The sequence below is a fragment of the Ziziphus jujuba genome, chromosome 8 (assembly GCF_031755915.1).
Source record: "Ziziphus jujuba cultivar Dongzao chromosome 8, ASM3175591v1".
Taxonomy (NCBI): Eukaryota; Viridiplantae; Streptophyta; class Magnoliopsida; order Rosales; family Rhamnaceae; genus Ziziphus; species Ziziphus jujuba.
The window spans coordinates 9,055,473-9,081,279 of NC_083386.1; the positions used below are offsets into that span (position 1 = coordinate 9,055,473).

The following is a 25,807-nucleotide window of genomic DNA, read 5'->3' on the forward strand; positions in this document are numbered from 1 at the left end:
TGCAGGTCTGTTTTTTTTTTTTTTTTTTAATTTGTTTTTTAATTTTTGGATAACAATTATGAATTCGAATCCTTACATTCCTGATATTAAAAATTAATTAAAAAAATACAAAAATCTCTTAAAACTTAACAAATTATGTTAGTTATTAATTTATTTCCTCAGATAATGAATTAAAACAGCTTCTTTAATGATTTGGATGATTTTCAAAAAAAAAAAAAAAAAAAATCTTTATCAAATAACCATATAACAAAATACCAAACTCCTTATTAAATTCTAAGCAGAAAAAATTTATTTCATATATAAAAATAAAAAAGTTGATACCCAAACTGTGCTCATATATAGCATTGCAAATGATTGTAGCACTAGCTTGGGGATGTTGTTTAGATAATCTGGCGGGGTAATAGTATAAAGGTATCGACCCATTTTCTCATGACCATAGCGGAAGGCGAATGCAGCTGGAAGCATGCCGTAAGTAACTCGTTGTTCTTGTCGACCATGCATTTCGCTACGCTTGGTTTTGCATTACAAGTGATAGTTGCAGCCAAAGCTGTAAAACCATCTTCGTCAGTTAATTGTACTAAATCTTCTTTTCTCATCTTCTGCACCAACAACGTCACAATGCTTAGATGCCCAGCCATGGCTGCAACATGAAGAGTTGTCCTCTCTGTACATGTAATTTTTGCCCCCACTCCATCGGGGTTTGTCTTATTCAAATCGCCTTTCCTTACAGCTTTATATAATTCCTTGTATTGTTCCGTGTCTGTCATTGCGAGAGAGTACTGTTTCTAATTAAAGAGAAATAAATTAATCACGAAATAACCCAAAGTAAAGTTTATTTTTTTAAAAATGCAAAAAATAATAATTTTACTTTTTTCTTTTCATTATTATTATTATTTACATTTTTGCTCCTTTTTCATTTTTTTTATATTTAAACATATATATTATTTATCTTTATATATATATATATATATATAAGTTTTGTCTGTTAAATTATATTTCAGTATACGAAATAACTTAAAAATAAATGAGTAAATTAAGAGGTAAAAAAATAATAATAATAATTTTGCTTTTTTGTTTTCATTAATTTTATTTATATTTCACTGAGAGACAGAGAGAGCAGCGTATATATTGACATTCAGGTTCAGGTTCAGGTTCAGCCAATTTATCCCAAGCTTCTTTGGCGTTGGTGATGCCTTCGATAAGCAAGAAAGCAACAGGACCGCAGGAAATGTGCATTGCATGGAGAGCTGTGGCATTCTTTTTCTGCCAAACCTTGTCGTCCACGGCTTCATTCGACGTCGATTCTATAATATCCCAAACATCTTGTGCCTCCAAGTAGGTTCGAAGCCGAAAGCTCCACTCCTTATAGTTCTTTTTCTTAATAAGAACTTCAGGAACAATTTCAGTACTTAGGACAGCACCGTTTTTGGTACTCATTGATCTCTGATGATCAGGCAATATAATATAAAGGTAATTATAAAATGTTTTAGTGAGACAAAATAATTAATTAAGTTTTCACAGGAAAAATATTAACCCAAAATAATCTAAACAAAAAAATAAAATAAACATACATATAGTGAAAGAGAAAAAAATAATATAGAAGTTCTTACATACAAGGTTGTTGTGGAAATGGAATGATATAAATTGTACCCACTGGATTTAGTGTGTTTTTTATTGACTCTATAACATCCCAAAGATCTTGAGCCATCAAGTAGGTTCGAAGCCGAATGCTCCATTCCTTATAGTTTTCTAAGTTGTTCATAAGAACTTGAGGAACAATTCCACTACTTGGGATTGGGATGACACCCATGTTGGTACTCATAGATCTGATGGATCAACATATAAAGGTGATTATAAACGTTTAGTGAAGACAAATAATTAAGTGTGCACAGAAAATAATAATAATAATAATAACAACTGACCAAAAAAATGGAAACGAAAAAGCAGTGAATAAAGAAAAATTGATATGGAAGTTCTTGTGTGCAAGGTGGTGGCTGCCGGAAAAAGTACCCATTGGATTTAAAATTATGAAAATTGTGTTGATGTGTATTATATATAGAGGGAGGGACCAAAACTTTCACTTTATACATCTAGTTAAGACCTTTTTTTTTCTTTTTTTTTGGGTTAATATATATATATATATATTATTTTCGGATTAGATTGGATAATTAATGACCCTGTTTTTGTTTTAGTTATTTTTTTATGAGGAGTTTTTCAGAAAGCTACAATATCCCTGTTTGGGATAGCTTTTTGTTTTACTTTTACAAAGCTTCCTTAAAGCCTATGTCATACTGGTTTTAGTTAGAAGCTTTTTTTCAGGTGATTTTTTTTTTTTTTTTTTTTGAATGGCTTTAGTCATGGAGCCTTACAATTAAAAACATTTCAGAAAATATGTCAAACATGTTTAAAACTCCAAACAGGGCCTAAGACTTGAAGAAGGCTTTGTCGTTTTTATTAATTTTTCTGTTATGCTTTTTTGGGGACGACTCAGGGAAGACTTGAATGGCCACTGGCCAAATTCCTTGTGTCCCACGGACAAATGTAAGACGACTAGAAAACGAAACGAATTAATTAAATTACAGAACTTAAGTATGAAGTGGGGCCACCAAATAAGCTTTCAGCATGCATGAATATTAGGCAGTGTACTTTTTTTTTATTTTTTTAATGAAATGGGGGCGTGGCGGCAGAATTGCACTTGTTTCTGCGTGGGTTTTGTCTGTAAAAAGCAAAATATGATGACCAAAAATAATAATAATGGTAAAAGAAAAAGAAAAAAAAAGATAAAAACGAGGATTTTTTTTTTTTTTTTTGAAAAAAACATAGAAAGAAAATTTGGAGTGTGGGATGTGGAACCCTTTTAGATGCCACGAATAAATTTTATGCAAGGACTGGAACATATCATTGGACATTTTTCAATGATGACAATTCAAATATAGTACTAGAAATGTTTGGCAATGAAAATGAAATCTAGTTTATAGAGAGAGTTCTATGAATTATTATTTATATAGTATAGAAATTGATATTGTTTAAAATTTAAATGATAGAAATGTATAGTTAATTTTAAAATTATTTTTCAATTTTAATATATAAAATATTATTTTATGATTATTAATTAATTATATATATATTAGTAAGTTTTTTTTTTGAAAAAATTAAATTTTTAATAAAATTTTACTTTTAAAAAATTTTAACAATATTTTGACAAATCTTTCACAAATAGAAGATCATTTAAACAATTTTTTTATTATATCAATTTAATAAGATATTTAGACAAATCTATTGAAAATTTTTAAATATTTATCTATTTTTCTGGTTTGATAAAACAAATTTAACGATATAGACAGCCGTGCTCTAAGATCCCTTTGATGCGTCTTAATAATGTCCATTATTGAGTCTCAATTGTCAGTGTAACTTTCATTTACTAAATTATTTTTTGACATGTCTCACAAAATAAATAAATCATATCTCCATTATTGAAGTGTTTTTTTTTTTTTTTCCTTCTACTAAAATGCTGAATTGTTTTTGTTTTCTTTTAATTATTAAAACTCCGGCTTCTTGATGATCTAAAATCAAATTGATTTTTAAAACATTTTTCAATTTTATTATTTTATGAAGCAGACATTTTTGTTTTTTAATTTCTTTTTACATAAAAAATTATTCTTCCAAAGTTTAGGGCCCAGCCATTGAGAAGCGGAAAAGGCCTATAAGTTGGCCCAAATGATAAAGAGAGACTAGAACTATTACGGGTCCATCTTGGGGGCATTCACATTCTTTCAAATTAGTGATTTATGAGGAATAATTGCCTTCACACATGTTTGAGAATTACCAAGTAGAATTCTACTAGTATTACCAAAAAATGGAATCCTTCTATATGTCCATTCATTGTGCATCTAAACGATAGAATCTCATTTCATATTAAAAAAATTATTTTTTCATTCAATTTATTTTACTTCATTATTAATGTTTTTACAAGATATATTATTATATCAATTATATGGAGATGGAATGAGATATAAAAAAGGGAAAAATAATCCGGATCCAAATCTTAATTTGTTTTTTACATTTAGAGACTTTCATCATTACAATTGATATTATTTTTGGATTTGTTTTACCAAATAAATTACTTAGAATAGTAACGTAAGCTAAAATTTAGCAAGAGTCCAACCAATTACTCATAAGATCATACAAGTCGGACTTAAAAGTCCTAAATACTAAACTCCTATACATCCATTAGACATGCAGTTATGTTATGTGAACTTTTGAAGCATAAACATGAAATTGAAAAGAATAAATAATCCTTGGATGTTTTATAATTAAAATTTTGAAATTAGATCGGCTAAGTAGAAAATCTTTTTTCTAATTTAACAAACATCAAAAATAAAATAAAAATACAAGCATCACACACACACACACACACAGAGTGGGAGCTCTATGAAATGATTACTTTTGTTCTTTGGACATGTTATTCATATACAAGGTTTTTTTTTTTTTTTTTTTGGCTTAAAAAAAAAAAACTAATATATAGTACCACAATCTTAAGCCAAAAAAAAAAAAAAAAAAAAAAAAAAAACTAATATATAGTACCACAATCTTAATATAATAACACTCAATGTCATCTCCATTATTCGAAACAAAAATTACACATGCATGAAATATGCCTTAGGAATTAAACGCAACAAAAACATCCACATACCAATTTTTATTATTACAAAAAAATTGAAAAAGAAAACAAAAAAATAAAAAAAGTATCTTACTTCAAATCCTAACTTTCTTATCGAACATTCCTCGTCCACAAGTAGAACTGAAAATATCAGCCAGAAGAGGAAACTGCAGAAACACAAACAAGGTGACTGGAATGCTAGCAAGGCAAGTGACAGGAATGGAAATCCATGGATAGTTGTCTCCAAACACAATCAGAAGTGTAGCAGAAAAGGCAACCATCATGGAGACAATGGAGAAGAAAAGAGCGAAAAGACCAATCATCAACCTCCTTGGCAAAGATACAAGGAAATCTTCTTGTAAATATCTAGATGTAAGGATTCCCAAAAACATCAAAACTGAAGTAGTGGAGGAAAAGAGTGATAGGGAATCTGATATCATGAAAATCATAAATAATTTTTGTTTCAAAAAAATGGGAAACCCGGAATCCAAGTTTCCTCCAGGAACTGTCGAAGCTGCAGCAAACGTGATGGTAACAATGAGAGCACCTACTGCTGTGTATGATTTTGCTGTATCTTTCATCCATTTTTCTCCCTGAGGCACCAATTCCTTGTGCTCTTGATTAAATATTTCACCTGGTGTCATACCTTGATTGTTTCTGTGGTGTAGAGCCCAAGGGGGAACAATTGACATCACCTCCTATAAAAAACAAATATAAAATGTGGTGATGCTTTTTACCCTAGGAATGAAAGACAATAAAAGATAAGGTATGAAAATTATTTCAGGGTATGAAACATAGCACGTTAATCAAGTAAAATTTACCTTATAATTAATAATTACCTCCTTTTTTGATAATAGTTAATAGTTAATACTTATGTTGGTAGCTAATTAATAAGAAGAGAAAAACAACATAAAATTCCCTATTACTAAAATAAAAGTAAGTAAATATGCATGAAGTATGGGAGAGAGAATATGACCTGAAACCATTGTAATTCATTTTGCAGTTGTAAAGCTGCACCTGGAATACTATTCAATACGTCTGGCGGAGCCAAATATGCCGCCGAATGTAGCATGTTGTTTTTTTGAATATCTAAAGCAGATGTTGCTGATAATTTTGAATTCGAATTGTAAATAAGGCTAAATATTTTTGGTTGACGAAATTGAATTGCAAGCATGAATATGTTCCTGTATGATTGGTCCAGTGTCTCCACCAGATCTGGATTTGCTTTTAGCATACTTTTAACAAATTCTACATTCCCTCGTTCAACGGCTTGAAACAGAGCCTCATTTATACAATGTTCCTCCATCTGGTCTAGATTTAAATCCAAATCTTGTATCATGTTCGCCATGCAGCATATAAATTTTAAGTTTTGGATATGAACCTTTTTCATGTCATATACATCCTTGATTCCTGTGTTAATAGTGAAAAACAACTTTACTTATTAATTCTCGAACAATAATTTCTGAGTTTGAATAATCTATTCTTCACTTAATTTCAAAGGAATAGGAAAAGAAAGATAATTGCATTTTAACAAAAGCTATATATTGATTTAAAATTTGTTGAGCACAAGATTCCAATTTTTTTTAGATGATTTTGGCTATTCTGTTTAGAAGTAAAGTCCAAACATCTATATCCTTCATGAATTTACAATTTGTATAAGTAAAAAATGGAACAGAGACTTTAATTATATATATATATATATATAGTTATCTCATAAAAAATAAAAAAATTTGGACAAAACTAATGCATATATATATGTACCTAAAAAAGGTAGAAAGTGCAAACTCCAAATTAAAAGTGTACTACTATGAAATGCAATTACATCCCTAGGTGTATATAAAGCAGCAAAGAGGAAATGGGCAAACAAAAAATAAACTGAATGTTACATACCTAAGATTTTAAGAAGATATAATATTTTGCATCTCAACTTTGACCAAACTTTGTGTGGTAAATCTTTCCCTGTTGAATATATATATATACATATTAGTAATTATAATCTTGTGATTTTTATCAGTTTTTATTGATTAAAAACAACTAATTAAAGCTGGGTAACTTTACGTATACCTGATTTGATGGGAAAAGTGGAATCTATACGTATACCTACATAAAAGATGTCACAGCAGAGACGTACTCATCATATATATATATATATATAGCTTCTTGATTGTTATAATTAAGAATAAAAAATACAAAGTCGAAAGTAAATTCAATCGAGAAGGAAATTAGAAGTTATATACTAACAGCGATGGAGGCATTCTTGCCAAAATTTGAGCCGACGTCCACTTTTAAAAGCAGAAGGATGATTTGCAAGTGCATACACCAGACGAACGCCATCCTTGTCAGGTGTGACGGCCAGTTCTTTGCATTTCGACAGCAGATCCGATGCAACATCTAGTATGACATACATTATAATATATTCAATCAAATCAAGTTCTGCAGGTCTGGTTATTATTTTTATTTTATATTTTTATAGTAATTGTAAATTTGAATCCTCATATTTCCAATGCTAAAAATTGCTAAAAATTAATAAATAAAAAAATACAAAAATCTCTTAAAACATATTAATTTATTTCCTCATTATTAAAACAGCTTATTTAATGGTTAGGATGATTTATCAAAAAAAAAAAAGAAAAAAAAAAGAAAAAAAAAAAAGCTTTATCAAATAACCATAAAACAAAACAACAAATTCCTTATTAAATTCTAAGCAGAAAAAACTTATTTCATATATAAATATAAAAAAGTTGATACCGAAACTGTGCGCGTATATAGCATTGCAAATGATTGTAGCACTCTCTGGGCGATGTTGCAGTAGATAATCTGGCGGGGTAATAGTGTAAAGGTATCGACCCATTTTCTTATGACAATAGCGGAAGGCTAGTGCAGCCGGAAGCATGCCATAAGCCTTAGTTTTAAGTAATTCCTTGTTCTTGTGGACCATGCATTCCGCTATGCTTTGTTTTGCATTACATGTGATAGCTGCAGCAAGAGCTGTGAAACCATCTTCGTCAGTTAATAGTACTAAATCTTCTTTTGGCATCTTCTGCACCAACATCTTCACAATGCTCAGATGTCCAACCATGGCTGCAACATGAAGAGCTGTCCTCTTTGTACATGTAATGTTTGCGCTTACTGCGTCGGGGTTTTCAGTAATGAACTGGTTTATCTTGCTCAAATCGCCTTTCCTTACAGCTTTATATAATTCCTTGTATTGTTCCGTGCCGTCATTGCGAGAAAGTATTCTTTCTAATTAAAAATAAATAAATTCATTAAGAGATAGCCCAAAGTAAAGTTAATTTTTTTAAAATAAAAAAAAAAATTGCTTTTTCTTTTTATTATTATTAATATTATTATTATTTACATTTTTTCTCCTTTTTTGAATTTTTTTAATCTAAACATATATATATATATATATATAAGTTTTGTCTATTTAATTATATTTTAGTTTAAGAAATAACTTAAAAATAAATGAATAAATTACGAGGTAACTTAAAGTAAAAATAGTTTTTCTTTTTTTTCTTTTTTTATTTATTTATTATTTATTATTATTATTATTATTATTATTATTTTGGTCACTGAGAGAGAGAGAGAGAGAGAGAGTAGCAATCGATTGACCTGCAATTTCAAGTTTTGGTTGAGGTTCAAGTTCAGCCAATTTATCCCAACCACCTTTGGCTTCAGGGATGTATTGGATAGCCGAGAAAGCACGAGGACCGCAGGAAATGTAGATTGCATGGAGAGCTGTGGCATTCTTTCTCTTCCAAGCCATTTCCACCGCAACGTCCCTGACATCAACGAACGTCGGCGTTGGCTCCATAACATCCCAAACATCTTGAGTCATCAAATAAGTTCGAAGCCGAATGCTCCATTCCTTAAGGTTTTCTAAGTTGTTCTTAAGGACTTGAGGAACAATTCCACTACTTGGGATTGGGATGACACCCATGTTGGTACTCATAGATCTGATCGGTCAATAAAGGTAATTATAAACCTTTAGTGAAGACAAATTATTAAGCGTGCACAGAAAAAAATAATAATAACTCACCCAAAAAAATGGAAACAAACAAGCAATGAATAAAGAAAAAATGATATGGAAGTTCTTGTGTGCAAGGTGGCGGCTGCCGTAAAAAGTACCCACTGGATTTAAAGTGTTCTTTTTATGATCGTTGTGTTGATGGTTATTACATATAGAGGGAGAACCAAAACGTTCACTTTACATATCTAGTTAAGATCTTCTTTTTTTTTTTGGTTAATATATATGTGTATATATATATATATATATTATTTTCGGATAAGATTGGATAATTAGTGACCCGGTTTTTGTTTTATTTTGTTTCAGTAATTTTTTTATGAGGAGAGTTATTGTTTAAAGAATAAATTAACTTTATTAGGCTAGGTCTTAATTAGTTAATTTATTAATCTAAAATTACTAAAACATAATATCTAATCAGATTTTATTTGGTTTTTTTCCCTGGAAAAATGTTACATTGGAGCCAGGAACACTGTGCTGACCGAAATCGGGATCTATGATTAGATACTAGAGGTCATGTTAATTAAATTGGTGTTTTTTATTAGAAATCTGAAAAAAATTACTAAACCATATATACATATGTAACACTGAAATAGGCAGCTTATATCTCAGCCAAAAAAAAAAAAAAAAAATGAAAAATGAAAAAATTAGGCAGCTTGTATCGAATAGATAAGTATATATATGTTTAAATGGAAACAAAAATTAATGAAGAATAATGCTGTACATGATTAATTTAAAAATTAAGTTAACAAGCTAATCCTATTAATTAAAAATAAACTTTAATCTGTTATTTATCCCTATGCAGATCTAGAGAATATCGTTTCAGCTGATGAGGTCCTTAAACACGAGCTCTTAAATAAAGCTGTATGGAAGGGTGATTGTCGTGAACAAACTGGATGGTTACTAGGGACCCTGATGTAGTTAGAGTAAGAATTACTTTTTCAAGGAGGACTGCTCTTCATATGGCAGCCATGGCTGGGCATATAAGCATTGTGAAGATATTGGTGCAGAAAATGTCAGAACAAGACTTCGAAATAACAGAAAAAGATGCCATGACAGCTCTTGCTGTAGTTGCTACATGTAACGCAGAACTACGCATAGCGGAATGCATACAAAAGATAAATAAATACCCAAAAAATCGAAACAGAAAATTAGTGCCGAAGAAAAAAAATATAATATGGAAGTTCTTACTTGCCACTTAAGTGATTAAAACGGCACTGTTTTCGGTACTCACAGATCTCTGATCAAAGATAATTATCAACGTTTAGTAGTGTGACAAATTATGCTTGTACACAAGAATGGAAACAAAAAGTAGTGAAAGGAAAATAAAAATAATATGGAAGTTTCCTTACCTAAAAGGTGTTGGAAATGGAATGCTATGCTGCCAGAAAAATCGACCGGTTACATTGAGTGTCTTTTGGGATGAAAGAGTTGTGTTGATGGACATATATGGACCAAAGCTTTCCGTCTATATACATGGTGAAGACTTTTAAATTTTTATTTTTTTATTTTTTGGATTGGATTGGATAAATAATAATTTGTTCGTTTTTGAATGTAAGCAGAGCTTCTTTAACAGCTGCATCTTTGTTTGGGATGACGTTAGCATGAACTAAAAAGCTACATCTCTGTTTGGGATAATCTTAGCTGCGGTGTCAATAATTGAGTAGTGTAAATAATTGATGAATTTAGAGAATTAGTGGTTAACTATGGAGATGGTAGGATTATTTGATTTAGAGTTATTGCTAGAATATGGTAAAATATCTATGAATCAATATCCATAAAATTATGAAAAATTATTTGTTTAAAATAGTTATTAATTTTATTGATAAATTAATATTTATTTATTTAAAAATTAAGATTTTTATATTAGTTTTGTGCAATAATTTTACTAAATAAATAATATATATATATATACATATATATTGATAAAGAAAAAGATCAATCAAGCTTGGTCAAATCTATAATTATTGGATTATCATCATTCCATTAATAAATAAAAAAATAATCAATGTAGAAATTTTACCATATAGAGAAATCTACAAATGAAAGTAATTCTACCGATAAATGTAAATAAAACTGTTGTTTAGTTGGCTAATTACTTGATTCTCTAGGTATGAAAAATTGTAAATCTATTGATCAATTGATATTCCAATTTTCATTTCCTTTTCTTATATATCTTGAAAAATACAAAAAAGTTTAGATGCATATTTTGAAGGAAAAAAAAAAAAAGGCTATTAAGTAAAATTTCATTCTTATGTATAGTAAATGTTTATATATATATATATATTATTTATTTATTACAAGTTTAATTAATTATTAATTTTTTAATAGGTTCTAAATAATATTTTAAAAATTATTATATTATGTGTTTAGCAAATTTATTCATTTAACATGCGGACATAAATTAAAATCGAATAATTTTATTTATTTAACAAGATTATTCTTTATTAAGCATTCACTTATTGAAGTTTTACTGTATTTGATTGTAATTTTATTTTCCTCATGTTGTATAGGTTTGTATCTTTACATCTCGTTGATGAAAAAATAATAATGTTATAAAATACTATTTGAAATCTTTCGTTTCTATATGGTATTCAAGCATTCGATGCTAAAGTACAGTCTTGCACGAATGGAAGTTTGAATTCCAAAGTTCTCATCATGAATCAAGCTTCTATTATGAAGTTTTTTTTTTTTTTAAATCAAAGTTTTAATTTTTTTTATTTTTTTTTTTTATTTTTACTTCATCAATGCCTTCCCTATTTCAATAATGGATATATATGTAAGAGTGGTAAAATACTTCAACAAGCATTCAAACATAAGATGAATTGGAAACGTTGACTACCAATGAAACAAATAACAAACTAAAAAAGATAATTTTCAATGTCATAATTTTTCACTATCATAGATTAAAAAAAAAAAAAACTGTCATAATTTTCAAGAATAACTAGAGAAAAATAAATACAAACAAAACCAATTACCAAAAGAAATAGAAAACATATTTTATCTCAAAACGAAATCACGATTAGTTGGGATGTATTTTTGTTAAAAACTATGACCATTTCACAGTTAATGATTAAAATTTTAAAATTTTAGGAAAAAGGATTTGGGAAAAAAAGTTTTTTTTTTTTTTTTTTTTTGAAGAAACGGAATTATTTGTCAACCGAACTTCTGGATAGTAGACCATATATCTATATATATATATATATATATACACATATGCGGATATGTATATGTCACGGGGCAGCCGCCTGTGATATCTTTTCAAGGTTTCACGTTGTCACGATCTGTAAAATTGATACCGAAGTCTGACACTGACACGCATTATTGATAACTTATTTTACGGCTCTTTTTGACTTGGAAGTCCTTTCATTTGTTTTGTTTTTCTAGTCATACTCCTATTTAAATTAGGTGAGTGGCCATTCAAGTCTTCCCCAAGTCGTCCGGTAAAAATTAAAAATAAATAAATAAATAAAAAGAAATTAAAATTAATAAAAACATACAAAGTCTTCCCCAAGTCTCGTACATTACCAAAAAAATGTCTCTAGCCTCGTAGGCCATGTTTGGAGTTTTTTTTTTTTTTTTTTTTTAATGAATCCATTTCTGGAGTCTTAGACATACATAGCTTTTAAAATGTTAGTTTTAATTTTGAAAACAAACCTTTTTAGGATATTTAGATGTGTTTCTATAGAAAAAAAATGCTTAAAATCTTAAAATTAGCTTCTAATTAACCAAAGTGAATTAGCATGGTTCTAAAATGTCGCATCAAGCTCTTAAAGTTCAAAAAGCAGCCTTTGAAATTGTTCCAAAAGGAAAAAAAAAAAAAAAAAAAAAAACTAATCTTAGCTGCAAATTTAATAATTAAAACCAACTTCCTAAACCTTTTCAATGAAACCTCATGTATTCATATAATCATCTGTTTCATGGTTATGATCTATATATATATATATATATAAATATATTATTTTATTAAATGTCATGATTGGTAAAATTGATACGGAAATATGATACTGCATGCATTAGTAGGGTGTGGCAGATGAAATTAATTGTAAATGTACAATATGTCAAGTACGTATTGGTACGAAGAACTTTTTGTCTTCTAGTCATACTACTATTTCTACGAGCCACATGTAATTAGGTGAATGGCTATTCAAGTCTTCCCGCGTCGTCCGGTAGAAAAAAATAATATTAAAAAAAAGAGGAATGAAAATTAACAAAAGCATGCAAAGTCTTCACCAAGTCTCTAGTCTCATATGCTTACGCCATATTTAGATACGCACTCTCGCGTCATGTAACGTGGTATGTATGATAGAGGTGGTGTGATGCACCGTACAATCCGATTCCTGCGGTGCACCGTCTTTAACATAACTGAACTTTTTTTTGTTTTTGGTTTTTTATTATTATTGTTTTTTTAAGATATAGATAACAGGTGAAACATAGATTTCATTATGAGTCGTCTATTTTTTTTTTTTTAATGATTAATATAATTTTTTTTCAACTTCAAATAACCAATAAAAATATTTAAGCAATATAATTAAGGTGATTTTTTATTTTTTATTTTTTTAGAATAAAGGGAGCAGGCGACACAACACCTTCATTCCGCCCTTTTTTTTTTTTTTTGGGTAATCAATATAATTTTCTTTTAACTTCAAATAACTAATGAAAATATTTAAGCAATATAACTGAGGTATTTTTTTCTTTTTCTTTTTTTAGATAAAGGGAAAAGGCGATGCAACTGCTTTATTACGGGTTGCCTGTTCCTTTTTTTTTTTTTTTTTTTTAATTCATGTATTTTTTTTTTAACTTCAAATAACCAGTGAAAATATTTAAGCAATATAACTGAAGTGATTGTACAATTATCATTTTTTTTCATGTACAGTTTATTCTCTGTTAATTAAACTAATAAATCTCTTAATTTAAATTTTTTTTTTTTAAATAAAGAGAACAGACAACGTATTGTTTTTAAGATAGATCCACCAAATAAAGGAAAAGGTGACACATATTCAACAACTGCGTTCCCTTTTTCTTTACCCATAAAAAAAATAAAATCAGATAGGATCATATTAAGAATTGAACCCAAAACTTCTTATACTTTCAAGGAATCATCACACCAAATAATTTGGATGTATTAATACAATAAGAACTAGTTAATATAATTTTAGACGACGTATTATTTTAATAAAGAGTCGCCAAATAAAGAAAAAGACAATGCATTTTTCACCAACTATGTCACCTTTTTTTTTAATTTTTTAATTATACAAACTCATAAAAAAAAATTAGACAGACTTCTTACACTTTCAAAGAATCACTATACCATGATTAAATGATTTATATGTAGCAATACAATAAAAACTAGTTAATACAATTTTAAACTATGCATTATTTTAACAAAGAATCATCAAATAAAGACAAATGCAACGTTGTTTTTTTTTTTTTTTTTTTTGTTTTGAAGAAACAGAATTATTTGTCAACCGAACTTCTGGATAGGAGACCATATATATATATATATATATATATACGGATATGTATATGTCATGGGGCAGCCGCCTGTGATATCTTTTCAAGGTTTCACCTTGTCACGATCTGTAAAAGTGATACTGAAGTCTGACGCTGACACGCATTATTGATAACTTATTTTACGGCTCTTTTTTACTTGGAAGTCCTTTCATTTGTTTTTTTTTTGGTCATACTCCTATTTAAATTAGGTGAGTGCCTATTCAAGTCTTCCCCAAGTCGTCCTGTAAAAATAAAAAATAAATAAATAAATAAAAAGAAATTAAAATTAATAAAAACATACAAAGTCTTTCCCAAGTCTCGTATATTACCCAAAAAAATGTCTCTAGCCTCGTAGGCCATGTTTGGAGATTCTTTTTTCTTTTTTTTTTTAATGAATCCATTTTCGGAGTCTTAGACATACATAGCTTTTAAAATGTTAGTTTTAATTTTGAAAACAAACCTTTTTAGGATATTTAGATGTGTTTCTATAAAAAAAAATGCTTAAAATCTTAAAATTAGCTTCTAATTAACCAAAGTGAATTAGCATGGTTCTAAAATGTTGCATCAAGCCCCTAAAGTTCAAAAAGCAGCCTTTGAAATTGTTCCAAAAGAAAAAAAAAAAAATAAATAACTAATCTTAATTGCAAATTTAATAATTAAAACCAACTTCTTAAACCTTTTCAAAGAAACCTCATGTATTCATATAATCATCTGTTTCATGGTTATGATCCATATATAGATATATATTTTTATTAAATGTCAGGATCGGTAAAATTGATACAAATTGATATGGAAATATGATACTGCATGCATTAGTACGGTGTGGCAGATGAAATTAATTGTAAATGTACAATATGTCAAGTACGTATTCGTACGGAGAACTTTTTGTCTTCTAGTTTACTACTATTTCTCCGAGACACATGTAATTAGGTGAATGGCTATTCAAGTCTTCCCGGGTCATCCAGCAGAAAAAAATAATATTAAAAACAGGAAATAATATTAAAAAGAGGAATGAAAATTAATAAAAGCATTCAAAGTCTTCGCCAAGTCTCAAGTCTAAAAGCATGCAAAGTCTTCGCCATGCAAAGTCTTCGCCAAGTCTCAAGTCTCTTACGCTTACGCCATGTTTAGATATATATATATATATATATATGTATGTATGTATGTATACACTTTTTATGATGATAAGGAAATTTTATATTTTCATTTTACAACTTTGATTCTAAAAAGTATTTTACGTAAAAATTGAGATCTAACTATACTAATTTAGCGATGCTACAAAACAAAAATGTTTGAAAAAATAAAACTGCGACTATAAAGTTTACGCATCAATAAAAATTCAATAAATATACTACGCGTTCAAAAACTGTCGACGTCAAACGATCACTAAAAACAGCAACATACGACCTTGCCATTCAAAATCGCTGAATATGCAACTGAACAGAATCGCTTTTAATATTTTGCATATATTTTATCCAAAATATATTGTTTAAGTGCTAGATTCATGCAAAATCATTAACCAACCACTTATCTATATTTACATAATAACATAATTTAATTATACGATGTTGTTCAATTATATAATTTTTCATATACAGTTTATTTTCTATTAATTAAACTTGCAAAGCTCTTGTATTTTTTTTTTCCCATTTAGACAAAGATAACTGGCGAAGCAACGGATTCATTCTATGTCACTTGTTCACTTAAATTTCATTTTTTTTTTCAATTTGATTTTTTTTCAACTTTAAATAACGAATTCAAATATTTAAGTAATATAATTGAGATGTTTTTTTGTTTTTTATTTTTAAGATAAGCAAACAAGCGAAGCAACATCTTCATTATGCGTCACCTGTTACCATATATATTTTTTTAATCAATGTGATTTTTTTCAAGTTCAAATAACCAATGAAAATATTTAAGTAAGGATTTTTTTTTTCTTTTAGATAAAGCAAATAGGCTTCTTTATACGTCGCCTGTTAACTTCTTTTTTTTTTTTTTAATCAATGTGATTTTTTTTCAACTTCAAATAACCAGTGAAAATATTTAAGCAAAATAACTGAGGCGGTTGTATAATTATTTTTACAAATCTCTTAAATAGTATTTTTTTTTTTAAAAAAAAAAGATAAAAGGAATAGATGATGCAACTTCTTTATTATACGTCGCCTGTTAATTTTTTTTTTCACAAATCAACCTGATTTTTTTTCAACTTTAAATATCCAGTGAAAATTTTCAAGTAATATAATCGAGATATTTTATTTTTTTTTTAAGATATAGGTAACAGGAGATGCACAGATTTCATTACGCGTCGCCTGTTCCCTTTTTTTTTTTTTTTAAATAATCAATCTGATTTTCTTTCAATCTCAAATAATCAGTGAAAATATTTAAGCAATATAACTGAGGTGTTTTTTTAATTTTATTTTTCTTTAGGATAAAGGGAATTGGTTATTTAAGCAATATAACTTATGTGGTTTTTTTTTTTTTTTTTTTTAGATAAAGGGAACAGGCGATGCAACTGCTTTATTATGGGTCGCCTGTTCCCCCCCCCCCCCCCCCTTTTTTTTTCTCTTTTAATCAATACGATTTTTTTTCAACTTCAAATAACCAGTGAAAATATTTAAACAATATAACTGAGGTGATTGTACAATTTTTTTTTTCATGTACAGTTTATTGTAGTAAATTAAACTTGCAAATCTCTTAAATTGTTTTTTTTTTTTTTAAAGATAAAAGGAACAGGTGACGAATTTTTTTAAGAAAGAGTCGCCTTTTTTCATATACAGTTTATTCTAGTTAATTAAACTTACAAATCTCTTAAATTGTATTTTTTTTTTAACATAAAGGGAATAGGAGACGCATTTTTTTAAGAAAGAGTTACCAAATAGAGGAAAAGACGACATATTTTCAACAAGTGCATCGCCTTTTCCTTTACCCATAAAAAAAATAAAATCAAATAGGACCATGCTAAGAATTGAACCCAGAATCTCTTACACTCTCAAGGAATCACCACACCACCAGACCAAATGATTTGGATGTAATAATACAACAAGAACTAATATATATAGTTTTAGGCGACGCATTATTTTAATAAAGAGCAACAAATAGAGGAAAAAGGCAATGCATTTTTCACCAACTAAGTCGTCTTTTCTTTTTTTTTTTTTCAATTTTTTTATTTACACATGTACAAACCCATAAAATCAAATAAAATCAAATAGACATCTTACACACTCAAGGAATCACCACACCACCAGACTAAATGACATGGATGTAATAATACAATAAGAACTAGTTAATACAGTTTTAGGTGACGCATTGTTTTAACAAAGAGTCGCCAAATAAAGGAAAATGCAATGTATTTTTCACCAACTATGTCGCCTTTTTTTTTTCAATTTTTTTTATTTATACATGGACAAACCCATAAAAAAAAATAAAATCAGATAGAACCATGCCAAAAATTGAACCTTGGACCTCTTATACTCTAAAGGAATCACCACACCATCAGACCAAATGACTTGGATGTAATAATACAATAAGAATTAGTTAATATAGTTTTAGGCGATGCATTTTGCACCAACTGCGTCGCCTTTTCTTTCAGATAAGGTCATGCCAAGAATTGAACCTAGGACCTCTTACACTCTCAATGAATCACCATACCACCAAAGCAAATGATTTAAATGTAATAATACAACAAGAACTAGTTAATATAGTTTTAGGCGACGCATTGTTTTAACAAAGAGTCACCAAATAGAGGAAAAGACGATGCATTTTTCACCAACTGTGTCTCCTTTTTTTTTTTTATGTTTTTATTTACACATGTACAAATCCATAAAAAAAAATAAAATCAGATAGGGCCATGCCAAAAATTGAACCAAGACCTCTTACATTCTCAAGGAATCACCGCACTATCAGACTAAATGATTTGGATGTAATAATACAACAAGAACTAATTAATATAGTTTTAGGCGATGCATCGTTTTAACAAAGAGTCGCTAAATAGAGGAAAAGACGATGCATTTTTCACCAACTGTGTTGCTTTTTTTTTTTTTTTTTAAATTCTTTTATTTACACCAACGCATTTTTTAGATAGGGCCATGCCAAAAATTGAACCTAAGATCTTTTACATTCTTAAGGAATCACCACACCACCAGACCAAATGACTTGGATGTAATAATACAATAAAAGCTAGTTAATATAGTTTTAGACAATGCATTGTTTTAACAAAGAGTCGTCAAATAGAGGAAAAGGTGACGCATTTTCCAACAAATGCATCGCCTTTTCACCTAACCAATTTTTACCTTTTCTTTAATTTGAAAGTTGTTTTTAGTAATTTTTTTAATTTTGAAAATATGCTTTTTTTTTTTAAATTTGTAGATGAGCAATCAAAAAACTAATTAAAGATAAAAAAAAATAAATAAATAAAACATGGAATAGGCGATGCATTTTAATGGAATTGCATCACCTGTTCCTTCAATTTTTTTATTTTATTTAAAAAAAAACAATTTAATAGACTTTCAATTTTTAAAAACAAATAAGCTATCATTGAACACAAACACATGAAAGTTAAGCTCATTTAACATATTTATGTCAGGACCCATCCAAGATCCTTCACCGGAACCCTAGACAAATCCTGATCTCAGGGAAACCCTACCGGACCTTCCAATAGAAAATCCGGCAGAACCTCTCCTAAGGGTTGGACTTACCACAAATTTCCTGCACTGAAACACACTTCTATATATATATATATATATATACCGCCTTATTCCTCCACTTTACTACAATTTAATTCCACAATAAACAGCACTTCCATAAATTAAACAGGGGACTAATGCAGTAATTGATAAAATATGTCCAATACAGTATATAGAGCATCATAAAGTACAATTAAGTATGGAAATTGTACAACAAGGATGAAAGAAATATTACAAAAGAAATAAATGAAAATAAAGAGAACTGTCAGGACCCGTCCAGAATTCCTTCCCCGGAACCCTAGACAAGCCCTGATCCTAGGGAAACCCTACCGAACCCTCCAACGGAAAATCCGGCAGAGCCACCCCTAAGGGATTGACTTACCAAAAATTACCTGCACTGAAAACACACTTCTAAAAACATCCCCTTATTCCTCCCACAATACTACAAATTGTTCCACAAATTTCAGCACTTCCCAAAAACAACAACAGTCCAGTGCATAAAGAACAACTACACGTCCAATACAGTATACAGAGCATTATACAACAAATGTGGAATTTATAAAATGATAGATAAGGAAGCAATACAAGACAGAGAGGAAAAAAGGGAAGAAAAACTTCTTGAACCTTCGGCAACGAACTGAGATGTTGGGCTTGCCCCGGACAATCAACGTCTCCAACCTGGACCTAGGGGAACGGAATTTAAGAGTGTGAGATGCTAATCATCTGAGTGAGTGACCCTATCTACTGTACACCTTTAATATTAATAATATAAAAATAAAAAAATTTAATTAACCAATACCGAACAAATAAATAAATAAATAAATAAATATTTGAAGTAATAATTTCTCTCAAAACCCTCACTATTCACTCCGTTGGAAATGTTCCCATTTTAAAACATTTTCACAAAACCCGATATTCGAACTTCCCAAAAATCAAGGGACCAAATAATTTAACAACAACGAATAAATAAATAAATACCCCAATTATAAATAAACTGCAATAAATTATAATAAATAAATTTAGAACACCTTTGGGGTTTAAAACATTATTTGCAATTTACACCGACCCACCACACCATATACCGGTGATGCCCTCCGATACCCAGCGTCCCGAGCACCGACTGGCGGGGGGTTAAAGAGAGAAACCTGCAACGGCACTTCGGCGTCCCGACAGTACCGCTGCTAAAACCATCAACTCGGCCAAGGAGGGGGGCGGCTGTGCGCAATAACAAACTTGCCTGCCCACTGTCCAATGGCAACTCACGGGTGAAGTAATAACCGCGCGCTAAACCACATAATACCTGCGCGCTACCATGTGTCCATACATCATACACCAGAACACCAATACTGTATGAGTGCGTCTAAAAATAAACATTATTAACCAACCGTACCGTTTTCCAAAATTACCGTGGGAAATACATTAAATTCTCACACTTACCATCCCACATATTTTTATTAAATAAACCGGTACGAAACATTGATAACAACAAACCACAATTTTCTCGAAATACGAGATGCAACCATAAAAATACCGCGGGCATAATTTATAAAATTTAAACAAATATTTTCGTAAAATATTTAACCCAATTATGCCCAAAAAATTAATACTGAAACCACGTACAAATACTACCGAAATACACTTCGCTCATGCACAATAAATTAAACCACAATAAAACCATAATTAAATCACACCACATGAGCATAATTTAAATACCAATTTAAATACCAATTAAACATAATTAATTGCCCAAAATAATTTTTGAAGGTGGGTCACTCACCTGGAGCACGCAATTAACCCATGATCCACTATGGGATCAATTCCACGACTCACCGGTGCTCCTAGAACAAAATTCACAGACAGTCAAATAAATTAATATTTTAATCGGATAAATAATACCCGGTACCCGGGGGGTCAAACACAAATTTTAACCAAAATAGGCGAATGATATACCGAATCGAAGCTTGAGCGACGAGGATTACGAATCCGGTCTCCATCGACCCTAATTCCGCCGGAGGTGGCCGAAATTTGGCGGGAAAGCTTCGGCTGGTTTTCAATTCCTCGTATCCCGCAAACCGCTTCGAATTTTTGAGATTGGAGGCCATTTTTGGACTCAGAGGACCCAAAATAGGGGGAGAGGAGGTTTAATTCGGACTGGGCTGGCCGGAAAACACAAGAAAAGAGGAGAGAGAAATTTTGCCGGCCGGCGGCTTCTCCGGCCCGATCGGCGCGCGTCCGGCGGCCGGTGACCGTGAAAATTGGCGGCTGAGCTCGCCTCCTCCCTCCGCTCGTCACTGGCCGGTGCGTGAGGACTATGGGTGGCCGAAAAAAGTGCAGCAAGGAGAGAGAGAGAGAGACGGTCGATGGGAGAAAAAGCTGTGTGTGTTTTTTGGTGGCTCGGGAAAGAAGAAGGGAGAAAAAAGAAAAAAAAGGAAAAAAAAAAAAGAAAAAGAGAAGAGAAGGAGGTGTTTTCCCACGTGGGGAAAAGAAAAGAAAAAGAAAAAGAAAACAAAAAGGAAAAGAAAAAGAAAAAGAAAAAGGAAAATAAAAAGAATAATTTAAAAATAATCAATTAATATTAATAATAATATTATTATTTAAAATAATAATAAAAATAATTTGATATTTCACATGGTTGACATTTGGCTTCTCAACATGGTGACACATGGTCACCTTCATTAAGTCACACGTGGCACATCGTTATACGTTCAAAAATAATATTAAAATAATACGGTGTTTGAAAAACTCTACAGGTCCATAACTTTCAAACCACATGTCCAAATCGGACGTGCCGCTAGTCTACGGACTCGTATCGATGAGCACTTCACAACCATGCATGAGTCAAAGCTCAACCTTGCATGAATAAAAAGTCAACTCCGGCACCCCTTGGACAGTTTGGACCTCAACTTATTTTGCTCATAACTTTCAAACCGTAGCTCCGTTTTCAACGTGGTACCAGTCTACGAACTCGTGCCAACGTGTACTCCGTAACGGTACCTCAGTCAACCTAGAATTCCAACCAGAACAAAAAGTCAACTTTTGACCCCTTCGGTCAACAGTCAACAGTCAACCTCGGTCAATGTGCAAAAATTTCCGACATGGTTCGGGACGGGATGTTACAGAACTCCTCGAAATACGACGGCAATGTAGATTAAGCTCGCTTCGGACGAATGTCTACCAATCCTTGTACATAGGGGAACAAAATTTAAAAATATAAAATGCTAATCATCTCAGTGAGTGACCCTATCTACTGTACAATTATAATAGTAACGATAATTATAGTACACTTAATTAATTAAGAATAAATAAGTAAATAAATAATAATTAATTGAAAATAATATTTTCTCTCAAAACTCTCACCATTCACTCCGTTGAAAAAGTTCTCCTTTTTAAAACATTTTACAAAACCCACTATTTGTATGCCCCGAAAACCAAGAAAAAAAATTAGTCAATAGTTTTCTAATAAAATACGTTAATTCAAGAATCCAAATTATAATGAAATAAATTGAAATAAAAATAACTTATAACAATTACTAAATAATTACTGCATGTCATAACAATTAATACCGAAATATTAATAAAAATCACATTAAAACAATTCATGAATTAATTAAATAATTTAAATAAATCAATTTATTGAATAATTAAGCAAAGGAAAAATTAAATCAAATTAAAACCTCCATTTGATATAAATAATAAAAACAACATTAAATATATTCTTAATTTAAATACAATTTCAAAATATTTATTTTTGAAATCCATGATCTGAAAACCATTTGATGCACCCACTATATACCAGTAGCGCCAACGGTACCTAGTGTCCCCGAGGCGGAGCCGATACCTCAACCAGTACCTCAACCGGTACCTCAACCACTTTTTAAGCAATTTTGGGATTTTCTCTCCTTAGGATAATTTTAGAATCCATATTTTTCATGTTTTTGCATTCAACACACATTAGGGGACTTGTGGGGCCCAAAAAATTGGTAAAATGTGATTGCCATAGGGTTTTGGTAATTACCGACGAAACCTTCGGTAATTTTTGAATCAAAAACAAATTGAACATTGTCATTTTTTAATGCCGTTTGATCACTTACTTTGTCAGAATTTATGATTAATAATGCTACATTTAGTATGTTATTGGTTGGAACACACATGATTGAAGTTGCCGGATGGAATTGTGGTGAGTCTTTTATGATGCATTGGTTATTACCATTGGGCAGTAATATCATCCATGCAATAGTAAGAAACATACAAACAACTTAACCAAAAACTGAAGATGGAAAGATATGTTATCAAAACAATACGACAGATGAATTTGACAATAAAAGAACACATAAAGCCAACGTCTATTACGCCAAAACACATGTTACGCGGTTGAGCAACTAATTGCATTCCTGACTACATTTCATACACACGCATACCACATAACATGGCCCCATTGTTTGAATATAGCATCATGCGATTGATGGGCCTTCGTTTCAGTGGTGCTGTTGGTTGTTAGTGCTATCAAGAGGTACGGTGGCGAAGCATGATCGGCTACTGTGACCAACCTGTTTGCACCTACCACATCTATATTGATGATGCTCCTTTCCTTGAGATTGAATCCTCTTCTTTCTTGGTCTTCTTGATTGTTTGCCAATTTGAGGTGGAAGTACAACCTGGTTTATGACATCATCTGGAGCATGCCACTGACATTTATCTCCAAGTGGATATATAGTTTCCGAATATGCATCACGGAGTGAGTCAACTGAGTAATGCGCCGAGCAAAGGAAATATGGAGAAATATGTCGATGCTTACATACTGCAATTGCATGGACACAAGGAAATCCATCAATGTCAAATTCCTTGCATGAGCACTTCTTATTTTCTAAGTTAACAACTCCAATGAACATGCCATGGCCAACAACTAGAAACTCATATAAGTTCATTGGCATAACACGTAAGCCTCTGCCATTATTTGAGTGGTCCTGCATGATTTTTTCCAACCAATTAGTAATAGGAGTTTGCATTGCAGCAGCGTTAGTTTGACGTTCATACCACCACCTTTGCAAGACATCACGAATGTGATCTAGTAATGGCAAAACAGGTTTATCCCTAGCATCAATAAGCACAAAGTTCATGCTCTTTGCAATGTTAGTTGTCATTATGTTGTATCTATTGCCCGGACAATGTGATCTAGCCCATTTTGAAGGACATGCATCCTTGAGATATTGTATAGCTTCAATACTAACCCCTTCTAAAAGCTGCATGGCCTTATCAAAATCCTCAACAATATATGCTCTAGCTGCATCATTAAAAGTTGATATAATCGCGTTGACATTACTTTTAAACTTCTTAGCACATAAATTTTTACCAAGATGATATGTGCAGTGGCCATGGTGATTATTAGGGAAAACTGTACGTATTGCTTTTGCAATGCTCTTGTGTCTATCCGATATAAAAGCTATATTCGGATCATCCCCAAACGCTTCTTTAAAGCTCTCAAAAAACCACGTGTAAGCCGCATCCGTCTCCCCAGGGCCTATTCCATAAGCAAGTGGATAAATTTGATTGTTCCCATCCAAACATAATGCAATATATAACAAACCTCTATATCTATTCTTCAGTGTAGTTCCATCGACAGCTACGACTCTCCGCATATGCTGGAACCCTCTAATGCTAGCTCCAAGTGCCATGAAAAAATATAAAAATCTGTTTTGATCATTAGTTTCAATTCGAGTAAATGTGCCCGGATTTTTTCTCTTCAAAACGTGACTCCATAAAGGAAGTTTTGCATATGAATCTTCTAGTGTGCCCCACAAACCTGATAGTGCAACTTCCTTAGCGGCCCATGCTTTGTTGTAGCTTATATTTACTCCATAATTAGAGCGAATGTCATGCACGATATCTCAAGGTTTGTATTGCCTTGAAATCCCATCAAACATTGGCTGGATGATGTCTCCGATAACTGAAATTGTTGCTTGACGATGATCCCTTTTCATGATATTTAAAGAGCAAATATGCTCATCCTTGAAGGCCCTAATCATGAAGGCCTCTGTATTATCACCATGTAGTTTGGTAGCACGCATTCGCCACATGCAATTGTCGTTTGCACATACAACCTCATATCGGACTCTATCCGACTTCTTGACCTTGAATTCAAAATTTATCCCTAGTGCATAAAGACTAATCTTCTTCTGTAGCGCATTCTCACTCGCAAAGATTTGGTTGATTCGAATGATTTCATGGGCATTGACGGATGAGAAGCGATGGTTAACCCTAAGTTCAGCCATGGTTGCGGTAGAATCCTGTCGAATGTCCAAATGGTTTTCGGTACAAGGAGAGGCAAGCACATCATCATTCACATTATCAATTGGACTACTACCATAAGGAGACTCACCATGTCGACTATCACCAGCTGAAAGTCCCAAATGTTGGGTCCAACAAATGTCTCGTAACCCATCTTCACCACGATCAGTGTTGACCTCAACCTCAAATTATTCATCTTGATCATAATCATGTCCATGATATCCATTCATATCATTAATGTCGAAGCACTCATTATCATGATCATGTTCCACAGATTGCACATTGTTTTCACAAATTTGATTTTCGGAGAATCCAGGTTGAGTTTCCGGCACATGAAGTTCGGTCGCTGGGGACTGCATGTCGGCATCAGAGGTACAAGTAGCTGTCTCGGGAACTGCAGATAGTGGGGCAGTAGTCATAAATCCTGAACTTGTAGGTATCCTATTCACAACACATCTAGCAGTATTAATACTCTTTGGAACCTTGGATAACACATCAACAATAAGTGGAGATCTGTCTTGAGGTCTGTGTGAACTATACTCTTCCATAAAACTTTGTAGGTCTTCATCATTTTCCACAACGTACAGCTTACATGACAAACACACATGGTATATGAACTTGAAGATTAATTGATGTTGTGTAGAATCTAAGTTGAGAGCGTTG

General features: G+C 31.2%; 1 protein-coding gene across 1 annotated transcript; it reads right to left on the reverse strand.

The window, feature by feature from the left end:
• Positions 1-4,755: 4,755 nt before the first annotated feature.
• On the reverse strand, positions 4,756-8,600 carry LOC125421521 (uncharacterized). The gene is made up of 7 exons (XM_048470715.2): positions 8,273-8,600; positions 7,409-7,903; positions 6,902-7,051; positions 6,725-6,760; positions 5,637-6,070; positions 5,141-5,358; positions 4,756-5,026 (listed from the first exon to the last, which is right to left on the reverse strand). Exons 1-7 carry the CDS (start codon positions 8,598-8,600, stop codon positions 4,756-4,758), a joined length of 1,932 nt encoding a protein of 643 aa, XP_048326672.2.
• Positions 8,601-25,807: the final 17,207 nt, after the last annotated feature.